The 18,690-nt window shown below is 48.0% G+C and overlaps 1 protein-coding gene across 1 annotated transcript in view; it reads right to left on the minus strand.

Moving 5' to 3' along the window:
- The window catches only part of LOC122810128 (telomere repeats-binding bouquet formation protein 1-like), a 1,040,706-nt gene that overhangs the window by 72,153 nt on the left and 949,863 nt on the right, over positions 1 to 18,690 (minus strand). The window contains exon 6 of the mRNA XM_044081602.1: positions 1,224 to 1,346. Within this exon, the coding sequence (XP_043937537.1) occupies positions 1,224 to 1,346 (123 nt within the window). The remainder of the gene's footprint in view (positions 1 to 1,223; positions 1,347 to 18,690) is intronic.

Raw genomic sequence — 18,690 nt, forward strand, 5'->3', positions numbered from 1 at the left:
GGATAGTGGCTAGACAATATTATTGAAAAAAGTCCTCATTCACAATCATGCCAAGGCTAAGCAAAGTGATAAATATTATGACCAACCCATCTGGGCCATTTGGTTCTTAATTAAACTACTAATGGACAATGAATTATCAAAATGGGAAATAAATAAAGATAAAAATAAAAATCATACACTCCAGGGTAAGGCTGTCCGCAATCGCGTCTACGCCAGTCAAAATATTGACTGAATGGAAAGCCAATCAATATATTGCTTAGATTACAAACAGCCAGTCGGTAAATCGGACAAAACTTTACATTAATCTTATACAAAGCTAAAAGACTAAAAACGAAGACCGTCCGTTTCCACGGCTATGGCCATTTCCGCATTCGAGTTTGGTTTGGTGATGGTCAGCCTATCAGCATAACTGAATGAGGTTTAAGGAAAGGCAGAAATTGAATGAGCTATGTAATCTTTGACTGACAAACCTTGGCTCTAGATGATTGTCACTGTTGAAGTCACACCCTGACCTGATGTACAAAAAAATGGGAAAAGATGTTCTGGACAGGCTGTACAGAAGATTATAAGTGATATATAATATTTGCAACTGAAAATATGTCAATATGGTTTGTTTTAATTTATATAAATGTATGATTGCCTATGTCATAAGTGACAATTCAGTACAGATGCTTCTTGTTTAAAAAACAAATATTGTAAAAACTGTACAGCCACTAATTTTGCAACGTCTTGTATTTAATGATTTGTATTAGTCCTTCTCTGGAGCTTATCTCCAATGGCCTCCGCTAAAAAGGGGTCAAGCACCAAGACAGACTATCCCAGTAAGCAAAAACAATCAAGCAACAAATAAATAACTATAACGAGCAAAATAATATGCTTCTTTCCAATGATCATTATCTCCAAGCACAGTAAAATGTGTCATCATCAAGAAATAAATGAAGAAAGTGTGGAAGCACCACCTTGTATATTCTGCTGCTAAGTGTATGCTGATTTGCGTGGATGAAGGGTCCTGCCTCAAAACAAAACTGTTAGAAGTTTAACATCTGGAAGCTACAAGTTCTAAATGTAACACCTACTGCACTCACCCTATCACAATACTACCTCTCAGATCCTAAACACAATGCTTTAGATGTCATGCAATGCAAAGGAATTGCACTTATTTGTAAGAATGGTTTAATTAAAAAAATGTCAAATAGCAACTGTTGACCACAATCTATACTTACTATTACCAGCAAGTGTTAGGCTAACAAAAGAACAAACAGGACGAAGTATAACACTTCTGCTAAACATCTGGAGGCAATCCTTTGCAAAAGGAAAAGCAGTCATGCAAATCTTCTGGTTTTCATCTGAAATAAAAGTTACAGATCAGTAATCCGAAGTTATCACTATTTACTGTTTCCACTAATACCCAAGATGCATTCTCAGTTATGCAAATTATGCTGTCAACTATGCAAGGACTTTTTGGCTAAAGTAAATTATATACTTATAGTGTTTAAAACATTCTTGTTTTGGAAGCTAAAAAGAAAAACAAAGTAAGGCACTTGATACTAGTAAGGAGAAGAGAGAAAAGGTTCATTGCCCTAACAGTGAAATATATTTATGGTCAACCTTTTTATTTATTTATTCATCTGTTTGATGACCAGGTAGGTGGGCTGATACTTTGGCCTTTTTTGCCACACACAGTTTATACATCAACATGTAAGTCTGCTACCTACACTGGTGGTTAAATTGTATTGAAAGATAAAGACCTGACTACAGATCAAGCAACATACATTCAAATAGCAGCTCAGACATTTGATGACTCAGCCAGCTAGGATGAGCATGTGTATCATGGGGGGGGGGGTTAGAGTAATGGTGTTTCCTGCTTGGCTCATGCCACTGCTTCAGTGACATACATTCAGACGCAGACTAGGAGCTTCTCACGATGCAAGGATCCAGTGCAGGGGAAGAAGTGGGAGTGACCACCCAAGTAATGAGGACAGCTTTAATGGTACATATGGAGGAGCATGCATGTACTGATACAGGGACACAGGCAATCCTTGTGATGATGAGAGTGCTGACATCACTACTATTGGAGGTGCTAGGCTATAACTAAAAAGGATTTCAATGCCAGGATGCCAGACAGAGCACAAAGCATATTCACAGCTTTTCCTGGATAATGGCCTTCACTAGATAGTGAACTGCCTGACTGAGGGTATGTTTGATGGTCAACAGAAGGAAAAAAACATACAAAAAAAATGAAATTCTGTTCCCAAAGCATTTTATGGTAAAAAAAGAAGTATGTTTTATTTATAAACATGTGCTATGTGCACTTTCTCTCCTTTTTTTTCAAATTTAGTAGACACATGTTTTTTGGGTCTGGAGCAATGATCTGAAGTCACAAAAACATTTTTATATAAAAAGTATTGCATTTAGTACCACAGATTACTTTGAAGGCTTTAGATACAATTCCCCCTTAAGAAACAATACATTAAAGAGGTTCTCAACCAAGACAAGCTGATAGAACAACAACCTTGGCTAATAAAAAAAGCCCTTCACAGCACACGAGGAAACATCAGTACTACAAAACATGTTGGATCAATGTGAAATTCTATTGTCACTTTTGCATATATAATTTTTTAGCACAGGTTTTCTTGACCTAATGGAACACTTGAAAAACTACTGCTCAGAAGATTCATTTCTGGAGTCTAAATGTCAGCTCCCAGGCTATGACAAGAATACATTCTAGAGATGTGGGAGTAAAAAAGAAGTTATGTACTTACCATAACGTTCCATCTGTGTTGTCCATTTTTATTCTTCCTCAGCTGATGGGTTCGGATCCCAACCATTGTATCCATCTCAGCTGTTGCAAAAGCTCGTGGCAACTTAGAACTCTTGAGCTTCTCCTTTACCCAGAAAGTACCAACCCCAATTACCTCAGATCTTGTTTGCTGCTATAGTATATGTTAGATCACGCTTTTTTCATTTTACAGACATTAGACAGGGTAAAACAATAAAATAAGCTAGAAAAAGAAGTTATGTCCTTACCATAACATTCCATGTGGAGTGTTCATCTCGCCTTTGTTCTTACACCTGGGTTCGGAGCCGATCCTCGGCTCCGAGTCGGCCGCTTAGCAAAGCTCTGCATCAAGAAGAAGCTCGAGACCAACCTATCTCCCACAATTCCCTCTGCCCTTACCTCAGATCTAGTTTGCAAAACAATACCAGATCCATCAACAAGAATGTAAACATACATACATACATACCAGGGCGTAACTGAAACCAGCAGCACAACAGAGAGAAATCAGTAGCGGGAGAACCAAACCAGACCTCTAAACCGGAAGTTCTTCTTGACCTGAGGGTGGGAGGGTGGGAATGTAAGTACAAAGGCGAGATAAACACTCCACATGGAACGTTATGGTAAGGACATACCTTCTTTATGTGAGAGTGTTCAATCTCGCCGTTTGTTCTTACACCTGGGTAGCGTCCCTAGCTCCGTGACCCTGAGAGACTCACGGAAGAACGTTCCTGAGCACAGTGGAACCAAAGGTTGCCCTGTCCCTGGAAATCCTATTCACTTTGTAATGAGTGATGAACGTATGTGGTTTAGACCAAGTGGCGGCCGCACAAATAGTATCCAAAGGTAGGCGGGCCGCATGAGCCAGAGATGTAGAGACTGATCTAGTAGAATGTCCTTTCGGTTTGGTGGGCAAACTTTGATCAGCAGCCATATAAACAAAGGTAATACAATCAGATAGCCATTTGGAGAGAGTACGCTTCGTCACTGCCATGCCCTTTTTGTTGTCCGCAAAGGCTATAAAGAGCTGGTCTGCTTTTCTGTGATCCTTCGTTCTATCTAGATAGAATCTGAGTTGTCTATGAACATCCAACTTGTGTAACATATATTCCAGCTTATTGGAATGGTTTTTGAAAAAAGTGGGGAGTTCAATGGATTGATTAATGTTGTTGACTGAACAAACCTTGGGAAGAAAGGAAGGGTTGGTGCGTAAGGATAACCTATCTGGGTGAAAAATTAAATATGGGTGCTTAATGGAAAGAGCTTGAAGTTCTGACACTCGTCTGGCTGACGTGATAGCTACTAGAAAGAGAGTTTTCCAGGACAAGAACTTTAAGGAACAGGAAGAGGCTGGTTCAAAAGGTGGTAGCATTAGTTGGGATAAGAGAAGGTTTAGATTCCACGGAGCTGTAGGAAACCTGACTGGTGGTCTAAGATGAAAGGATCCTTTTAGAAAGGCCTTACAAAGCCTATGAGTCATAATAGGCGCTCCATTCTCCCCTACATGAAAGTTGGAAACAGCAGCCAACTGAACCCTCAAGGTGGCAGAAGAAGCTCCTTGGTGAAATAGCATGGATAGAAACTCTAAAACTTTGTTTAGTGGGGCTATTAAGGGATCTAAATGCTGTGCAGTTGCCCAGTATACAAAACGCTTCCACTTACTAGTGTAAATTTTTGTAGTGGAAGCTTTATGAGAGGCTACTAGAATGTTCTGAACCGCAGGAGAAAGAAGATCAGACCTGGCTAAGAAGGGAAGCGGAGCAGCCAAGCTGCTAATCTGAGGGACAGGAGCGATGGGTGGGGAGCCCCTGACGAATGGGTCAGTAGATCTGGCTCCGGGTCCAGGATCCAGGGCTCCCGTATTTGGTGTGCTTGAAGAAAGGGAAACCAAATTTGACGAGGCCAGAATGGGGCAATGAGAATTACGGTCCTTTCCAGATTATTGGCTTTCTGGAGAAATCTCGGTATCAGAGGTATAGGGGGAAAGGCGTACAGGAGACCCGGGGGCCAATCGTGAATCAGAGCGTCCCTGGGGACTTCCCCTGGTGGGGGTAACAGGGCAAAGTAGCTTCTGCATTTGGCGTTCATTGGAGACGCAAACAGATCGCAGCAAGGCTGGCCCCACTTGCGGAATATCCTGTCCGCTATTGTCTGTTTGAGGGACCACTCGTGAGGTAACAGAATGGCTCTGCTCAACCTGTCCGCTATGACGTTGGATAACCCCGGGATGTGCGTTTCTATCAGAAAGCGACCCGTGGACTCTGCCCATTGCCAAATTCTCATGGCCTCTCTGCATAACTGGTAAGATTTGGTTCCCCCTTGCTTGTTTATGTACCAGACTATGGACATGTTGTCCGTTTGAACTGCAATGGTCCCTAGAAGTTGAAGGGGAGAAAAGTGTTGCAACGCTAGAAACACTGCCCTCATCTCCAGAACATTGATGTGCAGGTTGTACTCTAGATTGGTCCATTCGCCTTGGACTGTCTGTCCCTGAAAGATGCCCCCCCCACCCTATCAGGGAAGCATCCGTGGTCACTGTAGCTGTTGGAGTGGGTAGCACAAACGGCCGGCCGCCGATGAGATTGCAATTCTGTAGCTACCAAGACAGGTGCGTCTTGCAGGTGTTTGTGATGTGAATTTCGTGTGTCAGCGGTAACTGTTGGAACGACCATTGTGCGAACAGCAGCCATTGAAGAACTCTCATGTGTAGTCTGCCCAAGGGAATTGCAATGAGGGAAGCTGACATGAGTCCCAAGACTTTTAGAACCAGTTTGGCCGGGGATTTCTTGGACAACAGGAGTAGAGATATGTGATTTTGTAGAGAGACTATTCTTTCTGGGGGAAGTCTTAGAATCAAGTAACGGGTATCCAAATCTGCTCCTATGAATGAGATATGCTGTGACGGCTGTAAGGCAGATTTTTCGAAATTTATGGAAATTCCGAATAGAACACAAAGGTCGAGTGTGTAATCCCTGGCCTGTATCAGTCGACACTCGGTGGTGGCAGTAAGGAGCCAGTCGTCCAGATATGGAAACACCCGGAATCCTAGGCGTCTCAAGTAAGACGCTACCACTGCCATGCATTTGGTGAAAACCCTGGGGGCTGAGGTTAGACCAAAGGGCAGGGCCCGAAACTGATAGTGACTGGCTCCCAGCCTGAAGCGCAAGTGATCCCTGGACGCTCTGGCCATTTTGATGCAGTAGTATGCGTCCTTGAGATCTATTGAGCACATCCAGTCGTTCTTCTGTAAGAATGGAAGGATCGATTGAAGCGTGACCATCCGGAACTTTTCTTTCTTCACAAAGGTATTGAGCTTGCTTAGGTCCAGAATTGGCCTCCAGTCCCCTGTCTTTTTTGGAACTAAAAAGAACCTTGAGTAAGTTCCGAATCCTCTTTGGTCCGCCGGGACTGGTTGGATGACTCTTTTTTCTAGCAGCTTTGAAATTTCTATAGCTGCAGGTTCTCGCAGATGGGGCGGTAGATCTGGGAATCTTTTCTGCGGTAACGGGGGAAATAGAAATGGAATTTTGTAACCTCTGGTAATAATGCTTTTTACCCATCTGTCTGAGGTAAGACTTTGCCAGGCCTGAGGGTATAAAGCTAGCGACCCGACTGCCTCCAGAGCAGGACAGTCGGGCCTCCCTTCAGGAGTGCTGGAAAGGCTTCCCAGGGACCGTATCCCTGTCGCCTTGGTTTTGCGGACCCCCTCTGCCGCCAGGACGACGTCTTCCACTTCTGCCCCCCTCTGCCTCTGGAGGGGGCATCACCCTGTGTGCTTGGGAAAGAACCCTGGGGTTTACGAAACCACATTTTTCCACCTCGTTGCCCTTTGGGGTACGGTCTGGATGGGGTGGAAAAACGGACTCCGACAGCAGACAGAGTCTTTCCCTCTTGCTTTCACCGGGTAAGGGTCTCCTTTACTTTGGAGCCAAAGAGAGTGGCACCATCAAAAGGGGCGTTAGTAAAGGAAGACTTGAAGGCTTCCGCAAAGGAGCATAAGCGCATCCAGGATTGTCTACGGAGAGCAATCTCTGAAGCTGCAGCCCTACTCGACCCTTCGGCTGCATACGAGATGAGCCTCATGGACGAGTTTACAATTGATGTAAGGGTATTGAGCTGTGCTGTAACCTTATCTGTGACAGCAGCATCTGTAGTACCCTGGAGGGTATCTCCCAACTCTTTGACTAGATCCCTATGTAAACGTGTGAAATTTGTCAAATAGTTCAGCGATCGCATGGAAAAAGTCGCTGAACTAAAAATGCGCTTCCCATATCTGTCCATGGTCCTAGAATCTCTGTTAGGCGGATGGACAGATGAGGAAGATTTAGACATCTCCTTTTTAGCGGCAGCTGCCACCACCATAGCGTCCACTGGAACTCCCTTTGTGAGGTATGCCTTATCCTGAGGGGCCGTAATATACTTATTAGGCTTTCTGGGAACTGGCTCCACTGTGTCAGGTGTCTCCCACGCCCTTCGAGCAATCAAATCCATTAACTCATCAAAAAGCGGAGTGACCCAGGAGGAAGAAGGGCGAGCACCGAATGCCTTCAGCAAGACTGACTCATCCTCAGAAGGGGGTAGGGCTTGCCAATCACCTCTCTGTTTTAGGATCTCCAGGATGTCAGAAAAGGAGACATCCTCCGAGGGTGATTTTGGGGACCCTTCTGACTCATCCAAGTCAGTGTTCGATGTTAAGGATTCTTGTGGAGAATCCAAGTGCCTCCTCTTACACAATCTTTTCCTCGGGAATTCCTCGGGGGGGGGCATCCGATGAAGCCTCCGAGGAAGAGGGGGCTCCCCCTGGGAGCGGCTGAGACACTGGTGCTCGACGCTTTTGAGTAGCCGTAGGTGCAGAAGAGGACAACGGGCCTTTATGGGAGGGAGACACTGCTTCTGCTGAGGTAGTTGTCTGGGAAGACAATACCTTCCTCATAAGATCGAAGGCCCCCAGACCCCGAGCCGAAGAATCCCCCGGTTCCGAAGAACGCGGAGGAATCTCCGAAGCAGAAGCCAGGGGCACCGATCCCGAGGACGGAGCCGAGGTGATCCGTGCCGAGGCACCGAGAGGGAGAGTCGGCACCGAAACATTGGTTCAGCTCTCGGTCCCGGAACCAAGGATAGATCGTCGGCTCCGCGAGTCCGGGAGAGGTTCTGACGAAGTCGAGGTTAATGGTGCCGACCAAGAAAGAGACGGATCCAGCACCAAGGGCTCTACAATCAATAAATCAGCGTCTCCCGGCTCCGAGGGCTGAACAGGCCTAGGAGGAGGATCAGATGGAGACAAGGGAAGGCCTTTGAGTCTCGACACCAACTGAGAGGAGACTGCAATAAGTTTGGACAGGGCCGTGTTCTCCATCAGCTTCTGCACCACACGGTCTACGTCGGTGTCGGAGAGGGGCCTGGAAGACCGTGTCGAAGAAATCGAAGACGGTGCCGACCTCAAAAGAGCAGGAGGTGGCAGTTCTGTCACCGGTTCCAAGACTCGAGGCTCGGTGACAGACACTAGTTCAATACTCGGCCCCGAAGCCTGTGGAACCGGTGAATGAACTTTAAAAGAAGAACTTGGAGCCGATGACGTAGGCTCCGAAGTCTTCGACTCCTTCGAAGATTTAGAAGTCTGGTCTGACTTATCTAAAGCCTCCTGAAAAGCAGGCTTCAGAAGACCCCTGTCCATAAGCTTCCTGCGCCTATCTGTCATGACCCTTCCACTAAAGGAGTGACATATGGAGCAGTCCTGCTGAAGATGGAGAGGGCCAAGACAGTAGACACAGGAGCTATGGTTGTCTGTGACAGACATCTTCTGTCCGCACTGACATCTTTTAAAAATAGAAGTTATGTTCTTACCATAACGTTCCATGTTAGTTGTCTTCTTCTCGCCTTCTTCTTGCTGGATGGGTTCGGAGCCGACCTCGGCTCCGACTCGGCCACTCTAAAAGCTCGAGAGTTGGTTCCACCGGCTCGAGGCTCCCCTTATATCCCACAATGCTAGGCGTGAGTTACCTCAGATCTCGTTTGTAAGCTAGGCCCAGATTATATCAGTAGCAGAATAACTAGAAACAAAGTCCACCTCTATAAACAAGGGAGAAGAGAAGGGTGACCTACGTCCTGATCCAGGAAAATATGCACCGCAGAGCATATACCTAAAGTAAAGAGGTGGTAGAAAGAGAGGTCACAATCAAAACTCCTCTAGGTCTGTCCAGGCCAGGGGGAAGGAGGGTGGGACGCAAGAAGAAGGCGAAGAAGACAACTAACATGGAACGTTATGGTAAGAACATAACTTCTATATGTTAAGTTGTCTATCTCGCCTTCATTCTTGCTGGATGGGACCGCGTCCCTAGCACCTTGTCTCGGGTGGCCTAACGGAACAGACTCCTGAGAACAGTGGAACCAAAGTTAGTTCTATGCCTAGAAGCTAAATCCAACTTATAATGAGAAATGAAAGTGTGAGGAGTAGCCCAAGTAGCCGCTGCACAAATGGTGTCAATAGGCAGTCTGTCTTGGAAGGCTATAGAAGTAGCCAAAGCTCTGGTGGAATGGGCCTTAGGTTTATTAGGCAGCTTTTGGTGTCTAATTTCATAAACAAGGGAAATCAGAGATGTTAGCCATCTAGATAATGATACCTTTGAAACTGAAAGTCCCTTTCTGCCTTCTGCATAAGAGACAAACAGCTGGTCAGATTTTCTGAATTGTTTGGTTCTATCCAAATAGTACCTTAACTGACGATGAACATCTAGCCAATGCAATTTTTGTTCAGACCTGTTAGAATATTCTGGAAAAAACACAGGGAGGTCAATGCTTTGATTTAGGTTAGACGCTGAGGCTATCTTAGGTAAAAATGACGGGTTGGTTCGTAAAGATACCCTGTCCTTATGGAAAAACAAATAAGGAGGTCGACAGCTGAGTGCATGAAGTTCTGAAACTCTTCTAGCTGAAGTAATAGCTACCAGAAAGAGAGTCTTCCATGATAGCAATTTTAAAGAACAGGAGGCTGCAGGTTCGAAAGGGGGAAGAATCAAAGAATTAGAAGTTATGTACTCACCATAACGTTCCATCTGAGTAGGTGACTTCATTCGGATGCAACCTGTGGGTATCGGATCCGACCTCGGATCCGAGCCGGCAATTCAAAAGCTTAGGCTCCGAGCTCCTAGCTCCTCCCTCTTACCCATAATCCCTTGCCAAGCCCTGACTGACCTCAGATTGAGTTTGCCTCAAAATACTGACAACAGTACACTAAAACAGCATAAATACTCGCTCTAAAAAGGTCAGGGGGATGGAGGGGGGGATGGTTGCATCCGAATGAAGTCACCTACTCAGATGGAACGTTATGGTGAGTACATAACTTCTAAATCTGAAGTAGGCAGACTTCATTCGTCTGCAACCTGTGGGACAGAGTCCCTAGCTACCTGAATCTTGGGCGGCCGTCATGGAAGGATGTTCCGGAGCACCGTTGAGCCAAAGGATGCTCTTCCTCTAGAAACAACATCCACCTTGTAATGAGAAATAAAAGTATGAGGCGAGGCCCAAGTAGCTGCCGCGCAGATATCATCCAATGATACACGGGACTTAAAGGCGGCTGACGTGGAAACTGCCCTAGTAGAATGAACCGTAACCCTCTGAGGAGCAGGTCTGCCTGAAGTGTCATATGCCTGCAGAATACAATTAGCAATCCATTTAGATAGAGTGACTTTAGATACTGCTTTACCCAGAGCAAATTTAGCAAAGGAGACGAACAGCTGATCTGATTTCCTGTGGCCAGCTGTTCTGTTAATATAAAAACGTAATTGTCTATGAACATCCAAGGAATGCAATTTGTATTCTCCTTTGTTTGAGTACTTGGGAAAAAACACCGGTAAATTGATTGACTGGTTAATATTGGATTCAGAAGAGATCTTCGGAAGAAAAGATGGATTGGTCCTGAGGCACACCCTATCAGGGAAGAAAGAAAGATAAGGCGGTTTGACACACAGAGCCTGAAGCTCAAACACTCTTCTGGCTGATGTGATAGCTACCAGGAAGGCAGTCTTCCAGGAAAGGTACTTTAAATCAGAAGAAGCTGCAGGCTCGAAGGGAGGAGCAGTAAGGGCCTGCAGGACTAAAGACAAGTCCCAAGGCGGTACAACCTCCTTGACTGGAGGCCTTAACAAAAAAACTCCTTTGAGAAATGTTTTGCATAATTTGCGTCATAAGGAGCTGTGTCATGACCAATGTGATAATGCGAGATAGCTGCCAATTGTACCTTAATCGTGGAAGAACTAGCCCCTTGATGAAAGAGGTCTGTTAGAAAATCCAGCACCGCTGACATAGGTGCCGAGAAAGGATCCAAAGTTCTCTGTCCTGCCCATATAGAGAATCTCTTCCATTTACTCCGATAAACCTGCCTGGTGGAAGGTTTATGAGCAGCCACTAAAATGGCCTTGACCGGTGATGAGATACCGGGAGTCCTAATTAAGGTTGGAACTGGAGCAGCCAAGCTGTCAACTTCAGGGTCCGCAGATTGGGAACTGACATTCCCAGAGGGTGAGAGATGAGATCGATTGGATCCAGAATCCATGGTGGATTGATTTTGTGAGACCATACGAAGGGGAACCAAGGTTGTCGAGGCCAGAATGGGGCAATGAGAATCATTCTGCTCCCCAAACTGTTGGCTTTCTGCAGAAGCCTCTGCATCAGAGGAAGTGGAGGGTAGGCATAAAGGAGACCGGGAGGCAAAGCATGCACTAGAGCATCCTCGAACTCCCTGGTGGGGAAGCAGAGCGAAGAAATTGTCGCATTTGGCGTTTGAGGGAGAGGCAAAAAGATCGCAACAGGGTTGCCCCCAAACGGCAAAAATCTTCTTAGCTACTTGAGGATTGAGAGACCACTCGTGTGGAGAAAGGATAGTGCGACTGAGCTTGTCCGCAAGGATGTTGGACTTTCCCGGAATGTGCGTTGCTACCAGAAAGCGTTTGGTGGAAATTGCCCATTCCCAGACTCTCATGGCCTCTCGACAAAGGGGGTAAGACCTGGTTCCTCCTGCTTGTTGATATACCAGACTACCGACATGTTGTCTGTCTGAATCGCAATAGTCCCTGAAGGAAGAACGTGGTGAAGTGCTTGCAACGCTAGGAGCACCGCCCTCATTTCCAGGACATTTATATGCAATGACATCTCTGTGGGATTCCACGTGCCTTGGACAATCTTTCCCGCAGAATGCCTCCCCCACCCGAGGCAAGAAGCGTCCGTGGTCACTGTGGCTCGGGGAAATGCAGCGCAAAAAGGTCTCCCTGCCAGGGGCTCCGGAGAAAGAAGCCACCAAAGAAGGGAGTCCCTGCACGCTCTGCTGACCGCAATCGGAGCATTTAGAGAAGAACAAAGAGGGGACCACTGAACTTGAAGGGTCCATTGAAGAACCCGCATGCGTAAACGGGCATGAATGAGAAGCGGGATAGCTGCCGCCATAGAACCTAGGGCTCTCAGGACCGAAGCTGCAGTTGGAGATGGTTGCAGGATCGCTGTCACATGACACTTCAGGCTGGCGATACGGTCTGGGGTGAGGAAGGCTCGTATTGATCTGGTGTCTAGTCTTCCTCCTATGAAATCTATAATTTGAGTGGGATTCAGAAAAGATTTCTCCCAGTTGATCGTGATGCCCAGCCTTGGTGCTAGTTGAAGAAAGTAATCCCTGGCTGAGCACAGAAGATGCCTTGATGATGCCGTCAGGAGCCAGTCGTCCAGGTACGGAATGACCTGTAATCCCTGGAGCCTCAGGTGGGCCGCTACCACCGCTAGCACCTTGGTAAACACCCTGGGGGCTGAGGTGAGACCAAAGGGGAGGACCCTGAACTGATAATGACTGGCTCCCAGCCGGAAGCGAAGAAACCTCCTGGATCGTCTGTCCATCCGAATGTGGTAGTACGCATCCTTGAGGTCTATGGAGCACATCCAGTCGTTCTCCCTCAAGAGGGGAGTATAGATTGCAGGGTGACCATCCGGAACTTTTGCTTGGTTACTGACAGGTTCAACTGGGAAAGGTCTAAGATTGGTCTTAAGTCCCCCATCTTCTTTGGCACCAAAAAGAACCTGGAGTAAAACCCTAATCCAGTTTGATCTGGGGGGACGCGCTGGATGGCTCTTTTTTCTAGCAGCTGCTCGATTTCGATAGCTGCCGCCTCCCTTTGGTCGGGTGGAACATCTGGGAGGCTGCGAGATTTGGGAACCTTGAATAGGGGAATTGAATATCCTCTGGATATAACTCGAAGCACCCAACTGTCTGTTGTTATGGACTCCCAAGAAGTCAGGTGCATCGAAACCGCCCGACTGCCTCCAGAGACGGACAGCCGGGCAACCCTTCAGGGCTGCTGCGTGGGTCTCTCAGAGAAAGGTTCTCTGGACCCAAAGTTGCCAGGAGCCCCCCTGCCTCTAGCACGACGACCTCCCCATCCTCCTCTGCCACGGAAGGACTGGTTATCCGGAGCAGGTTGGGACTGCTGACTTCGGAACCACATCTTCTTCTGTCCCTTTTGGTTCTTAGAGAAGGACCTCTGGGGAGCTGAGAAGCGGACTCCGACGGCAGACAGCGTCTTCCCGTCCTTTTCGCTCTGGACTAATGTCTCGCGAACAGTCTTGCCAAACAAGGCAAAACCATCTAAGGGGGCATTCGCGAAGGTCGCCTTGAAGGGCTCTGCAAAATCACAATGGCGGAGCCAGGCCTGTCGCCTCATGACTAGGCCTGCTCCGCTGGCTCTAGCTCCCTCAGTAGCATGAGACAGTAGCCGCATAGATGTATTGGAAACTGATCTGAGAGTGGCCATTCGGGTGGAGTAAACCTGTTTATCCTCACTCGAAATGGACTCCGGGGGAGATGCAGCGTATTCTTTAATCAGATCCCGCTGCATCCTAATAACATGTGCCATGTAGTTCAGCGCTCTCAAGGAGAAGGTTGCTGAACTAAAAACTCGCTTCCCAATGCGATCCATCGAACGGGACTCCTTGCCCGGAGGATGCACGGAGGGACTCTCCTGGGCCAATTCCCTCTTGTGGCTGCAGCCATCATCATGGCATCTACTGGGGACCCTTACTCCAGTGGGTGCGGTCTGATGGAGGAGAAAGAATGCGGTCCGGGCGCTTAGGGATAGGCTCAATGGTGTCCGGATCCTTCCACGCCCTGATGGAGATAAGATCCACCAGGGGTCAGCAGGAGGGACACCCAAGAGGTAGAAGGGCCCGCCTCGAATGCCTCCAAGAACACAGACTCGTCGAAGAAGCCTTGGGGCAGACCACCCCTGATCCTTAACATCTCCATGATGTCTCCAAATGAGACGTCCTCAGGGGTGACCTAGGGGAGCCTTCCCTTCATCCAAGTCTGTGTCTTCAGTGACAGACTCAGGAGTCCATGTGCCTCCTCTTGCACTTACGCTTCCGAGGTACTTCATCGGGGCTGTCCGAGGAGTACTCTTCAGCAGTTGGATGTTCCAAGGGAACCACTTGGGACATCGAGGCGGGCTGTCCCTGGGACCGGCTGGTGGGGCCTGGCCCAACTGCAATGGAGTGCGGGATGGAGCCGTGGCAGGGACCGGGGTCCGGTTGTCCTCGACAGTGCCCTTTCCACTACGTCGGAAGCCGTGGGGGTGCCAGCTTCTCTAAGCCCGAGCCGACCCCACCGGATCCGGCGACGGATCAGAGTCGGAGCCGAAACCGCCGGATCCGAGACCAGTGTGCTCCGACCTGCACGGAGCCGAAGACACACCAGCTCCCTTGGATCCGAGGCTCGCCTCGGCTCCGAGAGGTCGGGTCCGGCACCAAGCACGCAAGGGATGGGACGGATCCGAGGTGCGCCGACCCATCGGATCCGACCTACCCCCGGATCCAAATCTGCCCGGCGCCGACAGCTCCGAACCCGTGGTATGGGTCGGAGAAGGAGCCAAGGGGGCGAAAAGGGTCAAGCCCCTCCCGGATGGGGGGGGGGCTAGGAGCACTCCCATTTGCATTTGGGCCTGGATGAATTTCCTCATCATCCGGTCCATATCAGCTTCACTCATAGAAAAGGTTGATCTAGAGGAGGCCACCGAAGCGGACCTAGAGAGCCGCCTCGGTGACCTCCTGGAAGGGCTAGCCTCCTCCTCCTCGGGTCCAGGAGAGAACCGAGGGGAGTGGAGCCGAGGAGGAGGAAAGCTAGAAGGCACAGGGAGGCCGCTTAGATGGAGGAGCCGAACTAGAAGATTCGGCTCTCCTCTTGTGGTGCTTCTCCTGTGCCTCTCCTTCTGTCTTTCCTTAGAGGAATCCTTCCTCCGGCAACTTAGAGGGAGGTTGAGTCCCAGCCGGAGGAGAACTCACAGCAACAGGTTGCTGAGTGGAGGGCAGAGGCGCGGTATCTGGGGTAAAAGACCCGCCAGCACCAACTTCGACCTCCGTTCCCTCAAAGCCGGGTTGAACCCTGCACAAATGGTACAACCAGATGACAGGTGTTCAACCCCAAGATTCTTGCGAGTGTGGCCATCTGCTGGGGATAGCTTATGGCCACACTGCACATTTGAAAACACAGCCTTATGGGCTTCAGACATAGTAACCCTAAGGCCTAACACACAACACACAAACAAACTACGAAAACCCGATAAATTTAAACAAAAAGAGAGAGGAAAGCCTAAACACACTCAACACTAACTGAATCAAGAAAGAAAATAAAGATTTTTAAAACTTTTTTAGTCAAAAACTATTTCTTATCTTCACCAACGCCAGGAGCTCTGGAATTCCGTAGCTACTTGAAAAGCGGCAAACGAAATCTGAGGTCAGTCAGGGCTTGGCAAGGGATTATGGGTAAGAGGGAGGAGCTAGGAGCTCGGAGCCTAAGCTTTTGAATTGCCGGCTCGGATCCAAGGTCGGATCCGATACCCACAGGTTGCAGACGAATGAAGTCTGCCTACTTCAGATCTAAGAATTAAATCTAGGTCCCAAGGAGGAGGAGGATTTCTTATAGGAGGTCTGAGTAGAAAAACTCCCTTCAAAAAGGCTTTGCAAAGCTTGTGGGACATTATGGCAGACTCTGAAATGCCCACATGAAAGTTAGAAATAGCTGCCAATTGAACTTTAAGAGTCAAAGGAGATGAACCTGCATGGAAGAGTTCAGCTAGAAAATCAAGGACCATTTGGATGGGAGCAGTGAAAGGATCTACGTCCCTGCCTTGAGCCCAATAGGCGAAACGTTTCCACTTACTCGAATAAATCTTTTGGGTGGAAGATTTATGAGAAGCTATCAAAATATCTCGAACAGAGTGAGATATTTGAGGAAGCCTGGCTAAGGTTGGAATTGGAGGAACCAAGCAGTGAGGTTCAGAGAGGGAAGGGAGCGATGAAACTGACCCGACTGATGGATCAAAAGATCTGGAAGTAGGTCCAGATGCCAAGGTCGCCCAACAGAAAATGATGTAGAAAGGGGAACCAAACCTGTCGAGGCCAGTAAGGAGCAATGAGGATCAACGAGGCCTTCTGAGCGATAGCTTTCTGTATCACTTGAGAGATTAGTGGGAAGGGAGGAAATGCATACAGAAGTCCCGGGGCCAAACTTGGACTAGAGCGTCTCTGCTGGGCTGGCCTGGTAAAGGGAATAGGGTGAAATAATCTCTGCACTTGCTGTTTTGGGGAGTAGCAAAAAGGTCGCAGCAAGGCTGACCCCACTTGAGAAAAATTTCTCTCACAACAGAGTCTTTCAGAGACCACTCGTGAGGCATGAGGATAGCTCTGCTCAACTTGTCCGCGATTTGATTGGACTTCCCGGGATGTGCGTTGCTATCAGAAACCGCTGAGAAGAAATCGCCCATTGCCACAGTCTGAGTGCTTCTCGACACAGGGGGTAGGACCTGGTTCCGCCTTGTTTGTTGATATACCACACTACAGACATATTGTCCGTCTGGATTGCTATCGTTCCCAAGGGAAGAGAGTCTTGAAGGGCTTGCAACGCTAAAAGCACTGCTCTCATCTCTAGAACATTTATGTGCAAGTAGCATTCGTCTGGTTGCCATGTGCCCTGGACAGTTCTGCCCTGATAATGCCCCCCCCACCCGATCAGGGAGGCGTCCGTTGTCAGAGTAGCAACCGGAGGGGGAGGAACAAAGGGTCTTCCCAAGAAGAGCTGAGGGGAAGACATCCACCACAGAAGATGATTCCTGCATGTTTGCATGATCATAATGGTGTGGGACATCGGAAGTTGCTGGTATGACCATTGTGTGAAGAGCATCCATTGAAGGATTCTCATGTGGAATCTGGCTAATGGAAGCAAAGGTATGGCAGCCACCATAATCCCCAATACTTTCAGAACTAACCTGGCTTTGACTCTGTTGCTGCTGAAGATGAGCGAGACCAGTTTTTGTATGTCTGTTATTCTCTGATCTGTTAGCCATGCAGACATGTTGACTGTGTCTAGAATTGCGCCTATGAAGGTAATAACACGACAAGGCGACAAAACAGACTTTTCGCAATTTATTGAGATGCCTAAGTTTTGACAAGTGCGAAAGGTGTAGTCCCTGGCCCTTAGAAGAAGATGCTTGGTGGGAGCTGTGAGGAGCCAGTCGTCCAAATATGGAAACACCTGGAATCCTTGACGTCTCAGGTGAGAAGCTACCACTGCCATGCATTTGGTAAACACCCGGGGGGCAGTGGTGAGTCCAAAGGGCAGGGCTCTGAATTGAAAATGACTGGTTCCCAGCCTGAAGCGGAGAAATCTTCTGGAGCGTCTGTTCATTTTTATATGATAGTACGCATCCTGAAGGTCTATAGAGCACATCCAGTTTTTTCTTCCCAATAGGGGAAGGATGGACTGTAGCGTGACCATCCGAAATCGTATTTTCTTGACTGACTTGTTCAAGATACTGAGATCCAAAACTGGTCTCCAGTCCCCTGTTTTTTTGGAACTAAAAAGAACCTGGAGTAGATTCCGGATCCTTGCTGGTCTGCTGGAACTGGTTGAATTGCTCTTTTTGCAAGCAGCTTTGAAACTTCCAAAGCTGCAAGATCCCTTTGAGCGGGTGGAACATCTGGAAGGGATTTTTTTGAACGGTTTGGAATGCAAACGAAGGGAATGGAATAGCCTTTGGAAATGATGGACTGTACCCACTTGTCTCGAGTTAGGGATAGCTAGGCTTCTGGGTACAGTGACAATCTTCCCCGACTGCCTCGAAGGTGGACAGTCGGGCAACACCTCAGGGATGCTGAAAGGGCTTATCGGAGAAAGTTTCTCGATTGCCCTGGTTCTGGACACCCCTGCCTCTAGGGCGTCTACCATTGTTGTTCCCCCTGCCTCTGGCGGGAACCGACTCTGTCGTCAGGCGAAGTCCCTTGAGATTGTTTGCGGAACCACATTTTCCCACTTTTCTGGCCTTTGGGGTAAGGCCTAGAAGGAGTAGAAAAATGGACTCCGACGGCAGAAAGAGTCTTGCCATCAGTCTCGCACCTAGTCAAGGTTTCTTTCACTTGAGGACCAAAAAGAGATGATCCATCAAACGGGGAATTAGTGAACGACGTTTTAAAGGGGTCCGCAAAGTTGCATAACCGCATCCAGGCATGCCTACATAAGGCCACTCCTGTTCCTGCGGCCCTGCTCGCTCCATCAGCCGCATACAAGAGGAGGCGCATGGAGGAGTTAGCTATGGAGTTCAGGGTAGCCAGCTGAGTGTTCATCTTGTCTTGAAAACCCGCAGCTGTAGGATCCTTCAACATATCACTCGCTTCTTTGATCAAGTCTCTTTGAAGACGAGTAAAATGGCATAGGTAGTTCAGCGAACGCATTGCAAAGGTCGCTGACGAGAACATCCGCTTCCCGTACCTGTCCATAGACCTAGATTCCTTGTTAGGTGGATGGACAGGCACTGAAGGATCAGCTAGTTCCTTCTTAGTGGCAGCAGCAACCACCATAGCATCCACAGAAACTCCTTTTGTCAGAAATT

This window comes from Protopterus annectens, chromosome 8.part1 (assembly GCF_019279795.1).
Source record: "Protopterus annectens isolate FY-2018-M chromosome 8.part1, PAN1.0, whole genome shotgun sequence".
In the NCBI taxonomy this organism is placed as follows: Eukaryota; Metazoa; Chordata; order Ceratodontiformes; family Protopteridae; genus Protopterus; species Protopterus annectens.